General features: G+C 43.4%; 1 protein-coding gene across 1 annotated transcript in view; it reads left to right on the forward strand.

Annotated features, from left to right (window-relative positions):
• Positions 1-14,752: 14,752 nt before the first annotated feature.
• Positions 14,753-24,146, forward strand: part of TSPAN2 (tetraspanin 2) — a 61,503-nt gene continuing 52,109 nt past the window's right edge. The window contains exon 1 of the mRNA XM_079980003.1: positions 14,753-14,906. Within this exon, the coding sequence (XP_079836129.1) occupies positions 14,838-14,906 (69 nt within the window). The 5' untranslated portion in view covers positions 14,753-14,837. The remainder of the gene's footprint in view (positions 14,907-24,146) is intronic.

Consider the following 24,146-nt stretch of genomic DNA (forward strand, 5'->3'; position numbering starts at 1 on the left):
GACTCTTGAAAGTCCCATGGACTGCAAGAAGATCAAACGTATCCATTCTTAAGGAAATCAGCCCTGAGTGCTCACTGGAAGGACAGATCCTGAAGCTGAGACTCCAATACTTTGGCCACCTCATGAGAAGAGAAGACTCTCCCTGGAAAAGACCCTGATGTTGGGAAAGATTGAGGGCACAAGGAGAAGGGGACAACAGAGGACAAGATGGTTGGACAGTGTTCTCAAAGCTACCAGCATGAGTTTGACCAAACTGCGGGAGGCAGTGGAAGTCAGGAGTGCCTGGCGTGCTCTGGTCCATGGGGTCACGAAGAGCCGGACACGACTAAATGACTAAACAACAACAAAGGGTTAAAACAGATTCCACATAGCACAATATAGTGCAAATCATCCATCACTATCTTTGATCCATCTAGCTCAGTATTGTCAGACACTGACTGGCAGTAGCTGGCATTTCAGGCAGGAGTCTCTCCAAGCCCTACCTGGAAATACCAGAAGTTAAAATTGGAGGGGCAGATGCTCTACCACACAGCTATGGCTATCACCATTTCTATGCATCTTGAAACTCCCTCTGGAAAATGCTGTCTTCTTTAGATGCTGGGATGATGTCTACATCAAATAATATTGCTTCTCCTGGCACAGAGTTTGGATAGGAATATTGGATTATGGGCCTACAGTGGCTACAATCATTTTGGCATATGGCAGCTGCAGGGAAAGCTCAGTCCCTGCTGAGTTCCAGCCGCTCTTCGGATGTTTCAAACCAGTGATCTACATGCGCCACTTTGTGTTGGATTCAGCTCTTGGCATGCAGACACACAATTGCATTTAGGGTGGGTTGCAGAGGCACAGGGAACACTGAATTCAGGTTGTGGCGATGGCTGAGCAGTACAGACTGGGCTGCTCCTTACAGCTACCAACACATGCTGAATTGATCATAAAAGCAGGCCTTGAAAGATGCAACTCTACATACTTTTACAAGGGAGTAGGTCTTATTGAACTCAGTGGGCGTGGGGACATGCTTGGGCTCCTGCTTCACATGAGTTATTTCCAAAAAAACCAACCCCACCAGACTTTGGTCCCAGTGAGAATGCAAATAAGCCACAATAGCTTCACAAGACAACACTAGTGTGGTATTGTCTCCGCACGTTAGTGTCCCTTCTGCAAATTAAAAGGGGAAACAGACTACTCCGCGGAGCTGATCTATAAGAAAATAACATACAAAACTTCACAGACTTAAAATTCCATTGTTCAAGAAGCAGCATAAGTACCAAAGCTGGTATTTCTCCCTTCTTGCTTGCATCTACCCCACTTTTCACAAAAACCAGGGTTGCTGCTGGTTTTCCTTCTGTGCTTCTTTTCCCTTTTCGCAAGTTAATTAGTTCTGCATGTCATTCTGCTGTTATGAAATTACAGCAAATAAACAGAATAAATAGGAAACTGAGACTGTCATTGGGCCATCTCTCTCATTCATATTCATTTTCAATTTCACTGTGCTCTCTTGCAGCAAGCATCCTGCTCAAGAGGCCAAATTAATTCCTAGGCTTAGTAAATTACGGTATATTGTTTTCACATGTGACACAAGGCTACAATTGTCCGGACACTCACTAAAGAGCTTAAGAGACTATTACTCACTAAAGAGAGTAAACCTCACTGAACGCATGCATAGGATTGCTGAGGCTGCAATTTTAGGGAAATGTACTAGGGAGTAAGCTCTGTTCAGCTCTATTATGCTCAATAGGATTTAATTCTGAGTAAACAGTTTTTGGATTGCACAGTGACTCACACCTTTCAGCCTCCTGTATATTATTTAGCTCCAGAAAGAAGCACAGACGGGGGGGGGGTTAATATTCTCACCTCAATTTTCACAAATGTAAAATCTGTGATTATAGTAAAGAACAGAGATTTTAAAAATGCTTGGAGGTAATGTGAACTGATTCAAAATTTACCTTACAGATTCACCATACGGCAACATTTACAGAGAGGTCTGGATTTGTCACAGAAATCCAGGGCTTGATTAAGCTGCGCTATGGAGCTAGAAAGGGGTTTAGGCATGTGAGATTGCAAGAGTGCCTTTTTGATGTTGAAGTTTCTGGGTTAATCTTTGTCACTGTGGGCCGTTCAGTGAGTTCCCGCTCCACAGCTGTAAATATCCTTTTAAGACAGAGAATTTTGCAGAAATGGCCAAAACACTACTCTTCATGAAATGCTTCTGAAAAGAAATAATTGTCAACGGATTACCATAAATCCACATCAGATTATCTCCAATACACCCTACTAATACTGTGTTAAGAGCCGAACATCAAAGATAATGCGCTGCTTTTGACCAAGGCTGTTAACACACCCTTCTGGAAGTGATCGGAATATTAACATAAGACACTTCCTCAGCAGACACAGCTTAGAGAAGCAGCCACAGTGGGCAGGTTATAGTTGAGAGCAGTGGATGATGCAGTCATTTTTAAATTTCCACACCCCTTCATCTTGTCACCTCCTATCTCTGTCCACTGGTATTGCCTCCCCTTTCTCTCCTCCTCTCCTCAACCTTCACTCTCTGTCACTGCCTCTTGCCTCTTTGTTTCCCTTCTTTCTGCCTATATTATCCTTGCCTTGCCTTTCTAAGGCTGGGTATAAACAAATAAACCAAAATCCACCACTCTGGATAAAGAAACCTATGGGCTTTTGTTTTACTGCAAACCTGGTTGTGTGTGTGTTTATTCCATGGTAGCTTTCCTTAACAGAGCCAACTTTAGGCCTGAGAAAGCCTCAGCTGCTTTTGAAGTTGAGTTCCCAATGTCCTCACTCTGCTGCAACAGGACTGAACTGGATTCAGATGTGAACAGGATCCAAATAATTCAGAAACTCAGAACAGCTCAGATTTTGCACACTCAGAAATGCGAGACCTTTGAAAACCTGAGTTGAAAACGGGTCTTTGGTGACGGCAAAGCCCTGTTGTGCTTTCGCAAGCCCTGGCAATCGGCTGACAAATGGTGTTAGCAGAAGCACAGGGCTTGATCACAGGCTGCTCACCATCTTTGCCACCCTGCTCTGGTGCATTATTAATGCTTAAGAGCAGAAGTGCCAAACCTCCAGCCTCCCCATTTGGCTTAAGAGACTATTTCACCTAAGCCACACCCACCTATGACATCTGGTGTTTGGTCAGGCGTCCTATGACACCATATAGGTGTTGGGCAGCAAAATACACAGCTCCCTGTTGAAAGCAAGGTTTGCTGTGAGCCCTATGCTTTTGTAAGCATCACTGATCACCTGAATGTCACGCCTGCAAAGGCACCAAGGTTCGAGGAGCATGAGTTACTGCTTAGAATGAAAACTGTGATTTGGATTTCTGTGAAAAAGAATATAGCCCTGGAATCCTTGGCTGGCAATGTTTAAAATTAGACCAGAAGGTCAAGCTTCAGTAAAATGTAGTCTATAAATATCAGACAGAGGAACTCACCAAAGGAACGTGCTAACTGTAAATAGTCTAGTGAGAGGGGAATCTTTTTCCAACTAGTTTTTGCCTCCCACAATATTGCACGATTTGGTTCTCTGCTTCCTTGTGTCCTGTGTTTGAGTTGGACTGGACTGGCATTCTCTCCCTTGGAATATGGGAAAACAGCCCAGGCAAAACCTTGGCAAATAACTGCAGAAGGAAAACAAACACTGAGTTGGTTGTCATCAGAGTCCTTTCCTTCACTGAAAGACAGTCTTTCCTTGCACTGGGGAGAAGGAACAACGCAGCCCCCACCACGAACATGCATACTGTTCATTGCCACTCCAGTTGGCCGGATTGAGGCTAAACTCCAAGCCAGTGGAAATATACCCATCAGCCCAGTAGTTTAATATGGCCCAAATGCTCCATCTCACACAAAATACAGCATTCTTACTTAGCACTGAAACAGTGAATAGGTGGGTGAATACTGCCAGGACCATTTCTGTTTGCTTCCTGTACAGCACAAATGAACATTCTATTTCTGCTAAGCAAATGTTCGTTTTGGTAATCAGGGAGAACCAAATACTAGATTGCTGAATACAGGTAGGTGTGTGTGTGTGTGTGTGTGTGTGTGTGTGTGTGTTTCTCCTGCCTTTCTTCGATTCATGGTGACACACACATGCATAGAATCATAGAACTGTAGAGTTAGTTGGAAGGGATGCCAAGGGTCACCTAAAGAAGGAATCTCAACTACTTTGCTTAGGAATGAAGAAGTGACCAAGAAGGCCCAAAAAACCTTGAGAGACTACTTTGAGATAAATATGAATACTACAGTGGAAAAAAGAGTAATCTGGGACGCAAGTAAAGCAGTTATGAGAGGATTCCTGATACAACAGAATGCAATTAAGAAGAGAACTCAAAATGAAAAAAAGGAGAAAATCCTGGAGAAAATAAAGGAAGGAGAGAAGAAACTGAGAGCAAAACCAAAATCACAGGAGATCCTGAGAGAGATAAAGCTATATCAAGTACAATATATGAAATTGATGAATCAGGAAATAGAATGGAAGATCAAACAGATGAGACAAAAGACATTTGAATCGGCAAATAAGTGCGGGAAATTGCTGGCTTGGCAAATGAAAAAAAGACAAAAACTTAACACTATAACGAATTTGGAAGTGGAAGGAAAAAATATACAGAATCCAGTGGAGATTAGGAAGTGTTTCCAGAGGTATTTTAAACAACTTTATACACAGGAGAAGCAGAAAGAAATGGACATTGATCGATTTTTGAAAATAAATGGACTACAGAAAATCTCTCAGGAAAATAAGTTAATGTTGAATTATAAAATAACGGATCAGGAAGTGGAAGGGGCCATACAGAACATGCAATTGGGTAAATCTCCAAGACCGGATGGTTTGACTTCAAGATATTATAGATCCTTGAACGAATGGCTAATACAACCATTGAAGGAAGTCTGTAATGAAATATTGGAAGGGAAAAGGGCACCAGAGTCGTGGAAGGAAGCCTATATCACACTTATACTGAAAACAGAGACTGAAAAGACACAGCTTAAGAATTACCGCCCCATATCGCTGCTTAATGTGGATTATAAAATTTTTGCAGATATTTTGGCTAAAAGATTAAAAAAGGTGCTAGTAGAAGAAATCCATAAAGATCAAGCTGGCTTTCTCCCGGGCAGACATTTGTCTGACAATATGAGGAACATTATTAACATTTTAGAAAAACTACAAGTGAATATTAATACTAAGGCAGTTCTGATATTTGTGGACGCGGAGAAAGCTTTCGATAATATTTCTTGGAGTTTTATGAAGAAGAATTTACAGGGTATGGGGGTAGGTCAAGGTTTTGAAAATGGTATAGGTGCAATTTACTCAGAACAAAAGGCAAAATTAATTGTGAACAATGTAGTTACAGAAGAGTTTAAGATTGAGAAAGGAACACGACAAGGCTGCCCAATCTCTCCATTGCTTTTTATATCGGTCCTGGAGGTTCTGCTAAATATGATTAGAAAGGACCAATTGGTTAAAGGTATACAAGTGGGAGCTAAACAGTACAAATTGAAAGCATTCGCTGATGACTTAGTATTGACTTTACAGGAGCCAGAATCTAGTACCAAAAGGGTACTGGAACTGATTCAAGAATTCGGACAGGTAGCAGGTTTTAAGTTGAATAAAATGAAAACTAAGGTCTTCGAGAAAAATTTAACTGTGAATGAGAGAGAGAAGTTCCAGGAGGAGACAGGATTAACATTGGTCAAGAAAGTGAAATATTTAGGGGTTAACATGACCGCCAAGAATGTGAATCTGTTTAAGGATAACTATGAAAAATGTTGGAATGAAGTGAAAAAGGATATAGAAATATGGTCAAATTTGAAGCTATCATTGCTAGGTCGAATTGCTGCGATAAAAATGAATGTATTGCCAAGGATGTTGTTTTTGTTTCAAACATTGCAAATTATAGACAAGATGGACTGTTTCAAGAAGTGGCAGAGAGATATTTCCAGATTTGTCTGGCAGGGCAAGAAGCCTCGAATAAAATTTAAGATATTAACTGATGCTAAAGAAAGAGGTGGATTTGCCCTGCCAGACCTTAAACTTTACTATGAATCAGCTGCTTTTTGCTGGCTTAGAGAATGGCTGCTTCTTGAAAACACTGACGTGCTAGACTTAGAAGGTTTCAACAATGTATTCGGTTGGCATGCATATTTGTGGTATGATAAGGTAAAAGCACATAAAGCGTTTAAAAACCATATTGTTAGAAAAGCACTGTTCAATGTTTGGATAAGATATAAGGATTTGTTAGAAAATAAAACCCCAAGATGGTTGTCACCAATGGAAGCGAAGGCACAGAAAAAACTTAATATGGAGGCCAAATGGCCGAAATATTGGGAAATTTTGGAACAAGATGGAGACAGAGTAAAACTGCAGAGCTTTGAAAAATTAAAAAACAAAGTGCGAGACTGGCTCCATTATTATCAAATAAAGGAGGCATATAACTTGGAAGTCAATGAAACAAGTGAATGAAAGATAAGATTGAAAATATTGGAAGTGTTTTTATTAGGAATTATTGGGGATGAAATTAGAAAAGAAGACAAAACTTTGTTTCAATATTCGACAGCAGCGGCCAGAATACTAATTGCACAAAATTGGAAAAGTACAAATATACCAACGGTGAGGGATTGGCAATCAAAATTATTTGAATTTGTTGAATTGGCAAAAATGACGCAAAAAATTAGAAACCAAAAAAATACAAAGTTTATTGGCGATTGGAATAAATTTATGGCATATATTGAAGGAAATCATAGAAATTTAACAACTATAGCAGGTCTGTTATAAAACTTACGATGTATAACCCAGTAATAATACCAGCTGCAGAAAATGGAGTTTTTAATTAAGAAACCCGAATCCAGCAGGGAAGGAAGTCAATTTGTCTGAAACGGTTTTTGTCATGTGTATCTGTTTCTTTTTTTCTCTCTTTATTTTTTCTTTTTTCTTTGTTTGGTTTTTGGTATCTTTATTTGTTTAATGTTTGTTGTTTGTTGTAAATGAAACTTAATAAAAAGAATTTTAAAAAAAGGAAGTGTTTTTAATTGTTCTTGTTTTGTTTTGTTAATTCAATGTTTTATGTAGTGTTTTTGTTTTTGTTTTTGTATTGTATTATATTGATTTGTTTAATTCTTTTTCTTTCTTTTTGTAATCTTTAAACTCTTAATAAATATTATTTTTTAAAAAAAAGAAGGAGGAATGTCAACTAAAACATCCATGACAGATAACCATCCAACCTCTGCTTAAAAACCTCCAAGGAAGAAGAGTCCACAACCTTCAGCTGGGTTTGGGAGAGATCCCTGCCTTAAACCCAGAAGAGCCACTGCCAGTCACGTGTTGGCAATACTAAGCTAGGTTAAACAATAGTGTGTGACTCAGAATAAGGCAGCTTCCTTTGCTCCCATTTATTTAAAAGCATTTCTAAACAGCTCAATATTTTTAAATCTCCAGGTGGTAGAGATGGTTAGCTATTATTATCACTGTAGTCCCACATTAAATCCAGCTCCCAATATCTGATGGAGACATTCCCCAGCAGCCATCCCTATGACACAGTCTGGCAAGCCATTTGGCTTCTCAGCTCCATCAGCACTGCAGTTCCTCCAAGGCTGCAAGTCTCACACTGCTGAGGGCTCCATGTATGAGCTGGCAGCTGCTCCAGGACCTTCAGACTCAATGCTGATAAAGGTCAACTTGAAAGGTGTTCGTTCATGGAAAGTTTTCGGTGCAACTATGTTCCACTATATAATCTGTCAGGGAAAGGAACTCTCAGTCCCTCCACTGGGCAAAGCACAGGTTGTGGTGATTTAATTCTTCCAGGCAACTCAGATGATCAGCATTTCCTATGAGCTAGATATTACTAAAAGTGTGTGTGTGTTTCCATTTAGGTATCAATTTAGATGAAGGACCATTTTCAGCAATATGTGGGAGCTTTTAATTAATTAAAGGCATAGCCATCCATTTCAAGACTTTAAATAAAGGCATGCGTTCCTTGATTAAAAGATATACTGAACTCTTCAGGCCATAAGGCAGTTAATCACATCACATGGATTAATTCTGGGCATGTTTACCCTTCCATAGAGCCCTTTGTATACTCAAACTGAGCCTCTTCTTATATGGCTAGTTCTGAATTTGGAGCAAAAGCAGGGCTGGGGCTTGAGTTCTTCAGGGGGAGGGAAATGTTAGGAAACCAGCCTTCCTGCTTCAAAGAGTTGTCCTAAAACTATGCACGTGATTGGCTGGACTTTATATTCAAGGGTACCATTTAGGGAAGGCAATGGTAGCTGTTGCACACAGAGATTTCAGATTCTTGTAAGGGATAATCTACACTTCCTCTGGTCCCAGGGAAAACCACTCTTTCATGCTCAGAGCAAATGACAATTCAGGTTTTCCCTGGGTTGTCATTTGTTCAGGTCTATCAGAGCAGGTTCCCTTGGAAAGGAGAGAGGCAAAGGGAAAACTGCTCAGACCCGCGCTTTCTAGGCATGGCACAAGCAGAAGTGTAGACGAGCCCTCAGTTGGCATCTGTCCTGGAACTATTTTAAACTTTCTTAATTAATGGATTTGTTTTTAATATAGAATGGGCCTTTTCCGTGGATGCTCCGTGTCTGTGGAATGCTGTCTTCAGGGAAGCACACCTGGCCCTGTCTCTGTCTGTTTTTAGGGGCCGGTTGAAAACATACTTTTCTACCCATGTTTTTAACTGGGAGAGTTGTTAGATATTCCTGTGGCCTTTGTTGCACTCATCCTTTTAACTGGGGTGGGTAGGACTTGTTCCTTTAAAATATATTGTCAGGTGATCATTTCAGCTATGGTTTATGGTTATTTTTATCTGATTTCAATGTCTTTGTTGTTTTATTTTTTTCTGTGTTTTTTCTTTATTTTATGCTTTGAGACACTTGAGTGCAAAATGTGACTAATAATAATATATGGAGCTGTTTTAAATTGTTTTTATCCTTCTCTTATGGTTGTAACTGTTTATGCGTTTTATAATTGTACATTTTGTTCTTGTAACACATCCTGAAACCTAATCTATAAGTATAGTGTGTGTGTGTGTGTGTGTGTGTGTGTGTGTGTGTGTTTCAGGAGAACCTTCATTTCTGACCATCTCACTGGTTCTACGCAACAAGTGACTTTTGTTAAAACTATTCAGGAGGTCCGTATACCAGAAATAGAAACCAAAGTGATGCAGGGTACAGAGCATACATACATTATGCAGGTAGCTCACTTCATGGATCTCATTGTTGCTCCATATGAACTGAATATACACCTTGGAGCTCAACCCAAACCCTTCTACAACCTGTGCATTGTAAACTCTTCTGCTCCTACATATCGTCTCACTAAGGGACACCTGATAAGCTTTGAGGCAATTCCTCAGAAAAGAGTTTGAAAGCCAGAGCATCCCATACCATCCATATTGTAATGTGTCACATGCAGAAGCAGTCAGGGTAACAAGACATGGCGAAGAATATGGCAGAAGAAGCCACAGCTGTGTCCCTGCTAATAAATCAGGGAGGAGGCTATTTGTTCCTTCATTTTGCAATCTTGCAATGCTAGCAGCTATTGGTGAAGGTTGCCTTGCTAGTTTTATGCAGATAGTTTGGCAACTTCTGGCTCTGTTGTCGAAAGCATGTTTCAGTTATATAAGCAATATCTACATACTGCTTTTCAATGATAACAGATTTCAAAGCTGCCCATAACAATAATTGATCACAGTAATCAGTGCTTTTTTTCTGGGGAGACACAGCGGGGCACATACACCTAAACATTTTGTGAATCTAAGTTTGGCCTCATTGAGAGGTATTATTTCAAAATGAGTAGGAAAGTGAGAGTACCCCTAAACATTTTTTTAGGGGGAAAAGCACTGACAGTAATAATATCAATGAAGTCAATGAAACAATTCACAACTATTACCAAAGCAAAGTGAAACAGCAGTTACCAGATAATAACAAATATGGCGGCACAGCATTAACACTCTGAGTTTATCAGATAATATCAAACAGGACAGGCATAATGAAGCAGTTACGTTTTCACTCCCTTCTAAAAGGGAATGTACTAGGCTGATCTTAAGAGGAAAATAATTCAACAGTTTTCCTTCAAGGCACAAAGAAAACATTCTGGTCATCTTAGCTTATGTCCCTAGGATTTTATTAATTTCCCGCACCAAGCTCTAATTGTGGGAATAAGAGGTGCTCAACAGTCCCACTCCATCCATAGAGATGAGACTCCCATGCATAACTAGGTTTTTCAATTTTTGTGGTTGTTTTCTGAGAGAATTTGTGTGCCTTTTACAATTGCATGCCAGGTGAATATTCAAACAGGTGAAGTTTTCCCTTCCATCTTCTCTGCATACAGATCCACCTGCTGAATTTGTGGAGGGTTTTAGGCAGCTGTTAGACACAGAAGCCCTAGCACTAAAGATGTTAGTACAACTCCATGGTTTTTTTTTTCTAGGGTGGACATCATCCACTTGCTACTATGCCTTTGGGCTTCTTACAGCACTCCCCTTCATCTCAAATTTGAGCCTACAATTCTGTCCCATACTAACTCCCTTAATCCCCACCTTCCCCCAACCCCACCTACCTCTTAACAGCTTATAGGAAACTTAAGCCTTTGAAATGGGACACATGTTCTTGCAGATGTTGTTGGACTCCCAGTGCCATCATCTCTGATCATTGGCTCTGGCTGACTGAGACTGATGGGAATCACTGTGCATCGGGAGGATAGCTCAGTACCTTGACACCACCAGGACCCTAATACCAAAATGCACACTGTAAGTCCATCCCTCATCCCTACAAGCTTTTCCCCACCAAACAGCTACTTACCTCCAGCATCCAAGTAGACTCATGCAAAATGCATTCAGATCAATAGAAATAAGTGGCGTGTTAGTGTGTTTCACAGACCCAAGCAAAGGGTAAAACAATGCATTTATAAATGAGCCAACAGCAAATTGTCATTTTTACTACATGTGGGAGTCAGAAAATGCAGTTTTGCTTAAAAACACTGACTTACAATCCACAGTCAGATGTTTTCTTTTAGTTCTACACAGCAAAATTTGCTTTTGAAATTCTATTGCCCAAAAATAGCATGTGAAAAATCTGGTAAGATGACATTTGATTATTTATACTATTTATTTTTTGCATCCCACTTTTCTTCCACCATGAAAGCAGAATACATGGGGTTCCTGAGTAGTCTCCCATCCAGGCCCTGACTAGAGCCAGACCTGCTCAACTTCAGCAAGCTGTCTACATCAAATTCGCTTAGACCATGCCCTATAATTTAGTCTTAATGCTCATTATAAATCATTGATATTGTTGGGTGACACCATGAGTCATATTCAGAAGGCACCCACTGGATATAACCCATTATCGTCTGCTTCTTCCCCAGTTCAATACACTCCATCTTCTGCACGAGTGAATATTGAGGGTTTCCTGTTTCAACATGTAAAAGAGCATTGGCAGGTGGTGCCAGGATAAAATGGAAGTTCTTTCTAACAGCTACCCTGATGCAACGGCATCTTATTAAATGGTAGCTGAAGCCTTTGTGCTGTAAAGCTGCCATTTGGAACTAAATAAGAAAGTGCAGTTTCCACATCAATTTGTCCTGAGAAGATTTCACAAAGAGAACCTCCCACTCGTGTTCACTGAGGGTTACTCCAAGGTACATACACATCTTAAATGTAATGGTGTTTTTGGACTAAAACCATCACATTTTTTTTTTACTGGCCCAGCTCCGGTGCTTTGAAGTACTGCTTAACACAAGAAATGTATCTGCTGGAGTTTCCTCATCCATGCCCCACCTGCTTATCTTTTATTTGGCAGGGAGTCAGCAACCTTGTTTGGGCCAGCTTCTGTTCTTTCCAGAACAATTTTGCTGGGGCTTTACCCTGTGACTCAGAATTATTTGTCTCCCACTCTGGTACACCTTTAATCACCTCCAAAATCTGTCTCTGCAGCAGAGGTGGAGAACCTCAGGCCCAGGAGCAAAAAGTGCAGCCCTCTCTGCCCGACCCTCTAGACACTCCCCCTGCCAGATTCCCCCCCCCCCACACACACACATACACATACACACAGTTCTGCATCCATCCCTCTTGCTTGCCTGCAGAGGATGGAGAAATGGTGTGCAGAAACCTCTGACTAAAGGGAAGTGTCCCACCAACCAGTATCTGGCCCTGCCCACCACTGACATATGGCCCCCAGAAGTCCCCCCTCAACAGAATGTGCCCTGAAAAATGTTTCCCACCACTGATTTACAGGCTTCACTTTGCCTTATGGTAAGCCTACTCCTGATTTCAAGTATTATCTGTCTTAAAAGTATAGCAAAAACAGTTTTGTTTTTTTTATCTTTCTGGGTTTAATGCACAGAGTATACTTGCCCTTCCAGTACTCAGTCCCCTTGCTTTGCTGTTGCATGCCATGTGAGTCAAATATCCACCCATCCTTAGCAGGGAAAGAAAATTCTGCAAAATTCTAGAGATCAGATCTTAATAGAGACCCATCTCAAAAGTGCTGAAGGCAGCCCCAGCACAAGGTGGGAACTGGTGGAACCTCGGAGTCAAGTTATTTTTCATGCATTAAATGGAAAATAAACATTTGAAACAAATTCAGTATTTCGCTAGTATGCTCTTCCAAAGTGTCTGCCTCACCTCCGTTTCCTTCCTAGCAGGGCATCCAAAACTGCTCTAGTGTGCTCCTTGTGAAGGCTGATTGAGAACTGGCAAAGGGAGAAGAACAGAGACGCTCTTTCAGACCAACAGTGAGTTCAGAATGGACAGGGCTGTGCTGGCTTTGGGGTAGCCGACTGGATATGGTGGAAGGCAGGGAAGCCAATGATAGGTAGAGTGAGAGCTAATGACAAGCAATGCAACCCTCTGATTGGTTGTAAGAAAGAATGTGGGGGCTCACTGAGAACACACTTTGGTTGGTAGGACAGTGCCCCATTTACTGTAATGGACCAGCCTCTACTGCTTCTGGGTCTAATTCAAAGTGCTGGCCTTCTAAACCCTCAACATTTTGAAACCAAGGTCCACCTGTACCCAGAGCACTGCAATCAGCCTTGTTTCAGCCTTCTTCATCCAATAAGGCATGTTCCCTGCTATTTGCCAAACTAAGGAGAATTGCAACAGAGTTTAATTGCTGTGCGAACTGGATTCTGTAGTCCACTGAGTGCCCTACAAACTGCCTGCATCTTTTAACTTTCCTGCCAGGGAGCCTAAAAAGTAGCTTTCCAAGAGGGCTTCTGTCCCAGATTCTTAGCTCCCCTGACGACTGGAAAAACAAATTGCAACAGAGTTAACACAGCCAGCGGCAACCATCTCGCCTTCACGGGTGCTGACAAGTCAGACTGACAACCAGGAGGTTCCCTACCCACAACACAAGCAGTCATTGAGGATGCCCTGGGCTTTCCCAGGAGGTGTGGCTTAGGGCACGGGGCACTTTATTGGCAGTAAGAGAAGCACCTGGGCAGTTCAAACAGAATCTGGGGCTGAACTGAGTGAGTTTATAATTTTGAGACATTCTCTCATCTGGGATACCAGTCAACCCTTCCTCAGAAATTGGAGATTTGTGGATATGCCCTCAAGTCACACAGGACTGCTGGAGCAGAGGAATGCCTGTTGTATAAATTGTTGGCTGAGTGCAGATTACACAATGTGTTTCGTGCCAGGCCTCATTCTGTGATTTAGACTAATGGCCTCCAAATCATTACATCTCGCCTGACTCCCAAATACTCCATGATAAGGAGCACAGTTCAGTGGTTGTCTGGTTGACAACATACTTGGCATGTAGAAGGTCATTTTAGGCTCAGCTGGAAAGGGAAGAGCTAGGAAAGTCTGCAATTCAGAATTCTGGAGAGTGGCTTCCAGGCAGCGTAGAGCATATGTGGCTACCCTGAGGCCCTACAAATGTCACTGAACTCCAACTCCTACCAACCCCAGCCAGCGACCAATGATCAGTGGTGATGGGTTTTGCAGTCCAGAAGGCCTCCCCTATGTTGCGACCATGGTGCTGAACTATAGCTCCCATCATTCCTCTCCATTGGTGTACTAGCTGCAGCCCATGGGAGTTGGAGTCCAACAACAGCTGGAAGGTCAAAGGTGATTTAAACACCTTTTTACAACATAGTCAAGATGGACAGCTACCGGGGTCATTCTGCACACAAGCAACAGAATGAAACAGTCGAAGAGGTGGCAGGGACTGCACCGCTTCCGACGGCAGATTGCCTTTTCCAACGCACATATTCTGATAAGGAAGCAACGCGGAAGAAGAGCTGGGCTCGTTTTCAACCCAGCGTGCCAGTTTTCTATTTGCAGGGAGTTGTGCGTTTGTGGGTTTCCACGTGGTTTAAATGTGGTGGTGTTTTTAAAGGGGAAGGGAGGCCGCTCTGCCACCTCGCTCTCTTGCACCTGTAGATCTGGCCGCTGTTGGGATGCGTGGCGTGAAGGCCTGGGTTGGTGCCCAAACTTACTCTGGGGATCTGTTTCCACGAGCGGGGCTGAGCGACGAGGACAGGAAACTGCCGTGAATCCTGTGCTCATTTTGGACAAGAGAGCGAGGCTTCTTCCGGGACAGGGGGCCTGGGGCTGGTCTTCTTCTCCGGGCAGCTGAAGTTCAGGGCGCCTCTTTCCCCGTCCGCTGAGCCCGGGCGAGGGACCCCGAGGCGTCTCCGGCTCCGCTCGGCGCGCGCGCTCCCTCGGCCCCGCCCGGCACCTGCCTCCTCCTCGCAGGCCCCGGCCCCGCCCTCGCAGCCGGGCAGCCACCGCGGGCGAAGGCGTCTGTTAGCAGCGGCGAGCTGTGGGCGAAGGAGCGTGTGGTGCCGCCGCTGCTGCAGCTGCGAGAGAGACGCCGGCCATGGGGAGAGTGCAAGGAGGGATGCGCTGCGTCAAGTTCCTGCTCTTCATCTTCAACTTCATCTTCTGGGTCAGTGCGGGGCGATCGCGGCCGGGGAGCAAAAGGCGATCGGGGACTACGGGGCTGTGGGAAGCAGTGGTCAAAGCAGCGGGGAGAGATTGAATGGGATTTAGGATGCCCGGGAAAGGCGAGCAGTAAAGTCTGGTGATGGGGCAGAGAGAGGCTGTTTCATAGATCGTGGAGCTGGGACCACGGGGGTCATCTAGTCCAACCCCCTGCGATGCAGGGCTCTTTTGCCCAGCGCGGGGCTCGAACTCACGACCCTGAGATGAAGAGTCTCATTCCCTGCTAATTGAGCTTTCCCGCGCCTCCGCTTCATCGGGAAGAGCAAACAGAGTAAGCCTTTTGCTGTCAGCTAAGAATCTCGCTCCTTCAGGCTGCAAACCGACACGCTTACGTACGTGCTGATAAACTGTAGCACAATCCCAGCCAGCCGGTTTCTCTCTCCCCCTTGACCATCCTTCGTTGCACAACCCCCTACTACATGCCACCCTTCACGATCCTGCTAAAGCGAAATTGCAATAACATGGGCTGGTGTGCAACCGCTCTGCCCTGCGCATCCCTCTGCTTCTGATCACAGAGAGGCTAACCTAACAGCTGCTACATATGTGGGATACTTCAGTGGGGAAGGTCAGGCTTCCTTTCTCCGTCGGATCCTCTCTTTTGTAGATACTCTCTTTCTGCAATGGCTGTTTTGTGCAATCAATTTATGCAGCTGTCAAAGTGGGGAGCAGGCAGGTACAAACTGATCCAAAGGAAATGAAGCTGAGGTGTTCTAGTGCAAAGTGCCGTGTGACGTTAAGTGTATTTTGAAGGAAGCAGCATGTTATGGATCATCTGTCATCCTCATCTAACCCATGATAGCGCAGTTACAGTAAAAAAAACCTTTTGAGTGAATGAGTTACCTTTGTTAGTGTGTCTTTTCTGCATACGATCATCTTTTGTCTTTGGGGCAGATGGGATCATCAGGCCAGGAGAAGTGTCTGTCTCTGCAACCCTCTTGTGGGAAAATGCCTATAACTTGCAAATTGTCTGCACCTACGGGCTGGCCATATGGTCACAGGTTCATGAAGCCTAGTGCCACATTAAAAGCAAGTCAAAAAGGCTGGAATCTACAAAAGCACAAATGCTTTTTGCCCCAATAAGCATGTGATTGTGATGGGGTTTAATGTCTTGCTCCCCTCCCCTGTGGGACATCAACCATGAAACCACTAACAAGTTTCTTAAATAACGCTGACATGTGAGCATTGGTTAGAATTCTGTGAGCTTTTCTATTTGTGTCTCCGAGATGTGTAAAGCTTTGTGGCTTGTTGAACCATTTCCCCAGAGATAAAGTGTTACCCCTCGCATGTGTCGTGGATCCTTCGTACATTTGGTCAAAAATGTATTCGCAGCATTTGTGAGCATCCACCCTGTGAGCGATGATTAATGCAGGCCTCTCTTATTTGTGGCATGAGTGTGGACACCACTATGGCTCTGCGTGGAAGACCTCCCTTTGTATCTGTAGAATGCCCAGAATGTTTTAAGCTGGAATTTCCAAGCCAAGTGCAGTACTCTGTGAATACATTTCAATGTCTATCATATTATGGAGCATGACACAATGTGTGGCTGTAGTTGATTAGTAGGGAATCTAGCCTTTCTTGGTTTTGATCTCCTGAACCTGTATACAATAAAGGCATTAATGGTTTGCCAGTCCACTGCAGCGTGTTCCTTTTGTTCCAGATGTACTGAGGCAAATCACTTTTGCAAATATTAAAAGCAGAGGATATCCAGATAAGCAAGCAAGCTGCTTACCGACTCTTGTGCAGAATAGTGTACAGAGCACAAGTGAAAGGCAATAATTTTTAATATATTCTGACAAGCAATATTACAATATGCACTTTCTTCTGGTGGCTGTCAGAGTTCATGCAAATGTACAGAATCTGCTCCCTCTTATCTTTTGCTATTGTTGATGCATCACGTGAGGCAACTGCACTCCAGTGCTGTGGAGGGGAAGGGTGCAACTTCGGAAGAATTCAGAAAAGCAGAAGCAATGGGGTGGGAGGTTTTGACATTGAGGTCACAATCATGGGGGAAGGGAAGCCTTGTTCTTTTCCAGCCCCTATTTTGCTTAAATGGCTACTAAAGATTCTTTGCTTGAGTGGTACCAGCTGAGAATATTCAACCTCTGAATAATGTCTTTAGCTAGAACCATCATCTGAGCAGGAAAGGTAAATTCCCAGAGACTGTCATCTAAAAAGGCCCTAAAACATAGAATCATAGAGTTGGAAGGGGCTCCAAGGGACATCTACTCCAACCCCCTGCAATACAGGAATCTCAACTAACGCATCCATGACAGATGACCATCCATCTGTCATGCCATTGGGAAAGGCCTCTATTAAAAATGGCAGACCCTAAGAGATTTGCTGCCCTCCTCGATCATACTTCTGATGTATCCCCTGTGTAACACCAGCAGCAGCCTGCCCACTTCTTCCCCATCACTGACTGGACAGGCTATACGTGAGAGGTCGCCAACTGTTTTAGGCACAGGGACACATTTTTGAGCGAGTGAATAATATAATTGTAGAGTTGGATGGGGCTCCAATGGTCATGTAGTCCAACCCAACCTTGGGCACTGCTCTCTCCTGTCACTTCTTGCTCCCTTCCCCTGGATTGGCTCCTCTTCTCACCACTTGAAGACCATGCCAAGCTGAAACTTGGATTCAGTTGATTTAATCTGAGCCGTGAAAAGCACATAGAGTTGAAAGACAAAGTTCCTCCTCTTTTCAAGGCAGAAAAGGGTGACCACTCACCAAGAGGGGCAATGAATGGGGGTGGGGGACACTCAGAGGCTTCATGGGCACTTGGAAATACCTTCAAGATGCTACTGCACCCAAGATGCCCTTGCATTGGTGACCCCAACCATACATGCTCCCTTGGTGGGCAGGATTGTTGTGGAAGCCTGGCAAGATGAAAGCCAAACAATGCTTGCAGCTAGCTTTGACCAATACAGCTAGAAATGAGTTGTCTTTTTCACCATAAGGAGAGCCTGTGGACTAATTATGTCTGGTTGGCCAGAAGTTTGTTTAAAATCTGCATTCAAGTTGCTGTTTGGCTGACTGGGCTAATTTATCAATAATTTGCTTTTGAAGATGGCAACAATCTTTAAAAGGTTTGCTTGTTCCGTTGCCTAACATATTATTTGGAGAACTGGGATCTTCTTTCTTAGAAGTAGTTTTCAGTTTCAGCATCTCTGGTCACATGGTGAAAGAAACTATCACTGAGGGTATTGTTGGCCATGTAATGAATACAAGTTTGCTCTTTATTTTGTTAACCATAGCTTCTCATATTTGTGTATTAAGCATACCAGAATCTTGTGCTCTGCTGCACACTGACAAGAGTCTTTCCATTAGCAGAGATGTTTAGCCCTGAATTCCAAAAGAATAACATCACTTTAATTGCTGGTACTCTAGTTTATATCTCATCTAACACATCTCTTAGATCTGAGTACCAACATCAGCCCGCCAGTAGAAGAAAATAGCTCTTCATTGAAACCATAGAAACAGCAAAGGAAATAAACAGCCACAATGGGGCACATTTGTTTATCCTTGACATTGTTTTGCTATCAACATTTTCCCAGAGCTGTGTGGTTCTCTGTGCCCAGGCAGTGAGGTGGATTGCTAATCTAAAAGGAAGCAAAAAATAAATAACTCTTAAGGAACAGCTTGGGACTCTTCAATTATGGGCACACTTCCATGATGGCTTAAGAATGTCCATTGTGCATATACACTTCTATAACTTTACATAGACTCAGAGTTTAGTTCAGTCCTTCTAAGGGCATCATTCCTTCATTTTGAAGGAGGAATTTGTTAGGTCTGCTTTTCACAGCAGACTGACCAAACTGACACTCCCAGACTTGCTTTTGAACTGGAATGCAACTCCCAGTTGGATTTTGCTCTTGTCCGGATTTTGCGAAGCAGTTTTGGTGTGCAAAAAGTATGCACAAAAATACTTATTTTATGTTCAAAACTCATATTTTCTGGGAAATATTTTCCTATTTTCTGAGAAAGTGCAAAATGTGTACAATTTAAATGTGGGCTTTTTTATTTTTGGATTCTTTCCAAAAAGCCCACGCAATATTGTTTTCAACTTTTTCACGTGGCTTTCATTGTATATTTGTGTGTTTTATTGCTGTAAACCACCATAATTTTTTAATTGCATAGTAATATATAAATATTTTTATGAATAAATAAAATGCAGTAGAATTGACCTGTGACTGTGCATCATTGAAACAAAAATTAGGATATTCAGTCCATCCCTAGCAATGCAGTACACCAGGAGGAAGGAACTGGAACTGAATGGTAGCTTGGATCCATATTTCAAACACCCATGGGTGAAGTTTGATGGTGGGGGCAGCGTTGCCCACCTATCAATCACCTGATGTTACAACATCAGCATATAACTTGCTTTTCGCTGCACAGTTTGATTCCAAACTGCACGGGCAAAAAAATTCTGCACAGCACTGGGGAAGCCCTTTGCACATCATTATTGAAGCAGTGACAATCAGCTGATAGCAAGCACCACAAAGCCCATTTTATCTACCTCCCACTGGGCAGATGGCTATGGCTTGGCCAGAACAAATTTGCAGGCTAATAGGGAGATGTGGTGGACCTGAGTAGACCTGCAAGCCAGAGGTTCCCCATCCATGCAGTACACAGTAGGGAGATAAGTATCATCCATGTGAAGTTCCAAAGCAGCATATACAACATAGTACAAACATATCAAACATTTGCTTCAAAGAAACCTCAGTTCTATGACCTGTAAAGTCCTTGCTTTGGCTGTCACCTTACAATATATCTTGCATATTTCTCCCTTCTCATCCTCTCTTTCCCATTCCAAACCTAGTTTAGCATCATTATAAATCATCAAACAAGTGGAGGGTATGCTTATCAGATTTTCTAGTGACACCAAACCGAGTGGGTTAGCCAATTCCTTAGAAGTCAGGTGGGATTCAGCGCAATCTTGATAGGATAGGAAATGGAGTGCTCTGCATTTAGGTAGGAAAAAATAGGTGTACAAATAATGCAGCATGACTAGCACATGGGACAAGTGAAAATGATCTTTTTAAAAAAAGAATTCTACTCCCAGTGCCCATGTGAGAGGGCTAAAAATGACTGACACCCACCAGTCACAAAATAACAGTCCAAGGGAGGAGATGGTGACAAATGAAGGGGGAGATTAATATAAGCAGCTAGCAGCTGGTGACATTGTTTAGTGTTGAGATCTCAGCCTTCTTTGAGAATTGCAGAATTCTTTGCCATGGCAATCTCCATTCTGCTTTCCTCAAGCTAAGTATAGCCATTGGATCTAGACATTGCATAACCTCCTCATTTTAGGCAGAATTTGCTTATCCAGAGGTTCTAAGAAAAGCAGAAGCAACTCATCTGTGCCCCCACTGCTGAGAAGCCAACATTGTGGGTCCATTCCACCCAACAAGTTGCTTCTGAAGAACTAAATATGCCTCTCCTATCATTTCTTCCCTTTTCCTTTTGCACTTCCTTTTGCACTTTCACCCATGCCCATTCTGACACTGCTAGTTTTCCCCCCTCCCAGATCCTTTTACATTAACTTCTTCTCCTATAAAAACTTTCTTCCCTGTTCTGTTCTGTTATATCATATACACTGTTCTGTTATATATACACTAAGTGGAATTCAGCGTTGTTCCATGACAAACATTCCATGTGCGCAAGTGTTGCAGTTTGCCAGACTGTACAATCCCCCGTCTCCCCCTTCCCCATGTTCTTCCAGGGGTTCTCCCAAGACCCAGCTAAATTTGGGAAACACAGGGCACACAAGGGGAGGAAAATCCCATTGAACAAGCAGAAGTCCTTGCATAGGGCTTTCCCTGATGGGGTTCAGCCGGTGAATCTCACCCAGTATATTTTCTTTGCCCTTTGAAAATGGGGTGGTTGGGGTTCAAGCCTGCAATGCAAATTGCATCCTGAACAAGAGTCACCAAAGCTGATTCTGACATCTCATTCCAAAGAAACTTAGAGAGAAATGGAATCCCAACTTTAGTCCTCAGTTTGCTCAGCTAGTTCTGCAAATTAAGGGCATTTGCATAATTGATTCTGCTTCTGTTAAGGGCACTGAATCCCTGCCCCTTTGTTAGTGGAAGTCCTGCATACTCCTCATGGCTTCTGATGTTCCACCAGGAGTGTCCATATTATTTTGATATTATATTTACAGTCATCAGGCCTAGAAACTTGATTTTTGGGAAACAAATTGATAGGCTGAGGTTGCCATCATCAGGGGTAGACTAGGGTGTTTCAGCAGCACTCTGTGTGAGCCCAAAATTTGGCAGCCCCCTCACCTCTTGCTTTCTGTTCTGCTCAGTTCACTAAGTCATAATTGTGACATCCTGCAGTGCCCCCTGTTTGGTGCCCATTTCAGTGGAACCAGTCGCGTTGCCCTAAATCTGCGTCTGCCAGCATTCTAGATTGAGCATTCCAGCTTTTGAGCTTGCATGTATGCTGTGGTAAACTGCAGAATTCTCAGTGGCCCATCCTGTTTCTTCCCCTCAGCAAGGCATGCACACATGGCACTGACATGGCACTGACATCTGACTTTCCAGAGGCCTGCCTGCAGTACTTGCTGGTGGTAAAAAGGGGGCACTTTCTGCCTCCTAGTCAGTAATTGCTCCATCCAGCCATTTCTGTTTCAGGATGTGGTTGGCCTATCATTTCTCTGGCCTTGTTTGATCAGTCAGTTTCATGTTTCCAGTCAGCATTTGCAGGGCCAGTGCAAGACATTTTGGCACCTGAGGCAAACCACAAAATGGCACCCCTCCCCTTTCACCAGGGAAGATGGGGTGAGTGAAGCTCTACATCAGGAGCAAGGAGGGAATGAAGAGCCACACCAGGAATGAGGGGCAAATACAGATCTACATCAGGAACTGAGAGGGGGGAGACCAGTAGTGCCTCCTATTCACCAAGAGGCCACTGTAGAGGCGGCATTTGGGAGGCTGCCAAAGAGAAAGCAGATCTGGCCTCCAAGGAGCATGCCACAGATGCCGCTGGCACCATAGCAGAAACAGCAGGCAACACACTCCTTGAAGGCCAGATCTGCTGCCCCTGAGGATGCTGCTTCCTGAGGTAGTCACCTCACCTTGCCTCATGGGTGGGCCGGCCCTGAACTTTCAACCTGAGATGCTTTCAAGCCACTGCAGTCTCTCCAGTCTACCAAAGGTTTCTTTAGGGAAGTTAAGGAGCACTGTATATTAAATGGAAATGACTCTCTGTTAAAAGTACTCAGCCCACCTGTCCATCATGCAACTATTTCCAGTGGCATTTCTGTCAAATTAAAAAAGAAACGTGTGGTTGGAGGCTTCTCACCCACTCAACAGCTCTTGAGTTCAGTATGTAGAACCTCTTGAGTTCTGTTCTGTTCTCTGCTTGGAAATACAGTCGTACCTCAGGTTAAGTACTTAATTCATTCCGGAGGTCCATTCTTAACCTGAAATTGTTCTTAACCTGAAGCACCACTTTAGCTAATGGGGCCTCCTGCTGCTGCCGCGTCGCCGGAGCACAATTTCTGTTCTCATCCTGAAACAAAGTACTTAACCCGAGGTACTATTTCTGGGTTAGCGGAGTCTGTAACTTGAAGCGTGTGTAACCTGAAGCATATGTAACCCGAGGTACCACTGTAAATGACTGAAAGAGAAAAATACAGAGCCATCCATAGCACTAATAGGTTCAGTTAAATTCTAGTTATGGGCAGGAGGAGGGGGAGAGAGAGAAACAAACCAGCGCTCAGAAGGTGAGTTGCTCACCTTGACCTTATTACATCATAGTAGTGCAGATAGAGTGGTGCAGGATGAAACCATTGGCTCGGATATTTGTAGACAGAATGTCACACCAGTGCTGGTGTGGAGATGGAGAGCAACCTCAGCCAGGGGTTATGAAAACTAAATTATGCATTCATAATAATAATAATAATAATAATAATAATAATAATAATAAATTTTATTTATATCCCGCCCTCCCCAGCCGAAGCCGGGCTCAGGGCGGCTAACAACATTAAAACAGTGTGACATTATAAAACGTTATAAAATGAATTAAAATCAAAATTGATGGCAACCATAAACTAAAGCTTTGTAAAGATTGCCAGAGGAGGGGGTCAGGCTGCGCCCTGACCAAATGCCAGGTGGAACAGCTCTGTCTTGCAGGCCCTGCGGAAAGATGTCAAGTCCTGCAGGGCCCTTGTCTCTTGTGACAGAGCGTTCCACCAGGTTGGAGCCGCAGCCGAAAAAGCCCTGGCTCTAGTTGAGGCCAGCCTAACCTCTCTGAGGCCTGGGACCCTCAAGGTGTTTTTATTTGAAGATCGTAAGTTCCTCTGTGGGGCATACCAGGAGAGGCGGTCCCGTAGGTACGATTCAGACACAAATCACAGCTCTCTGCATGCACATGGAATGGTGGGACTCTAACAGCTATTGTTTTCAATCACACACAACATGCCTGCTCTTTACCAGCATGACTTGAGGGGGGGGGGTGTCAGTGTATAAATGTTTATTTTTAGATACATGGCAGTTAAGAGTTGGCCACTTCATAACCGAACATGATGAAACATCCCCTACACACTCTTCCTTTGTGTTTCTATAGCATCCCTACAAGGCTTAAATAGCATTATTAACTTGCTTATTAGGACTGCCTATCAGAAGGTCGGTGGTTCAAATCCCCGCAATGGGGTGAGCTCCTGTTGCTAGGTCCCTGCTCCTGCCAACCTAGCAGTTCGAAAAGACATCAAAGTGCAAGTAGATAAATAGGTACCACTCTTGCAGGACGGTAAACAGCATTTCCGTGTGCAGTTCTGGTTCACCAGAAGTGGCTTAGTCATGCTGGCCACATGACCCGGAAGCTGTCTGTGGACAAACGCCCTCGGCCAGTAAAGCAAGATGAGTGCCACAACCCCAGAGTCGTCCGAGACTGGACTTAACGGTCAGGGATCCCTTTACCTTTACCTAAAGTAAAGCATTAACACTGTTTGGCAACAGTTAGGCAAATAGAGTCACAGTGCAGTGGTACCTTGGTTCTCAAACATAATCGGTTCCAGAAGTCCGTTCCAAAACCAAAGCGTTCCAAAGCCAAGGCGCACTTTCCCATAGAAAGTAATGCAAAATGCATTAATCTGTTCCAGAGCAATTTAACATGAATTTAACTATATAACGAGACCATTGATCCATGAAATGAAAGCAGTAAACATGTACAGTAC

This window comes from Podarcis cretensis (assembly GCF_951804945.1).
Source record: "Podarcis cretensis genome assembly, chromosome: 6".
Classification (NCBI taxonomy): domain Eukaryota; kingdom Metazoa; phylum Chordata; class Lepidosauria; order Squamata; family Lacertidae; genus Podarcis; species Podarcis cretensis.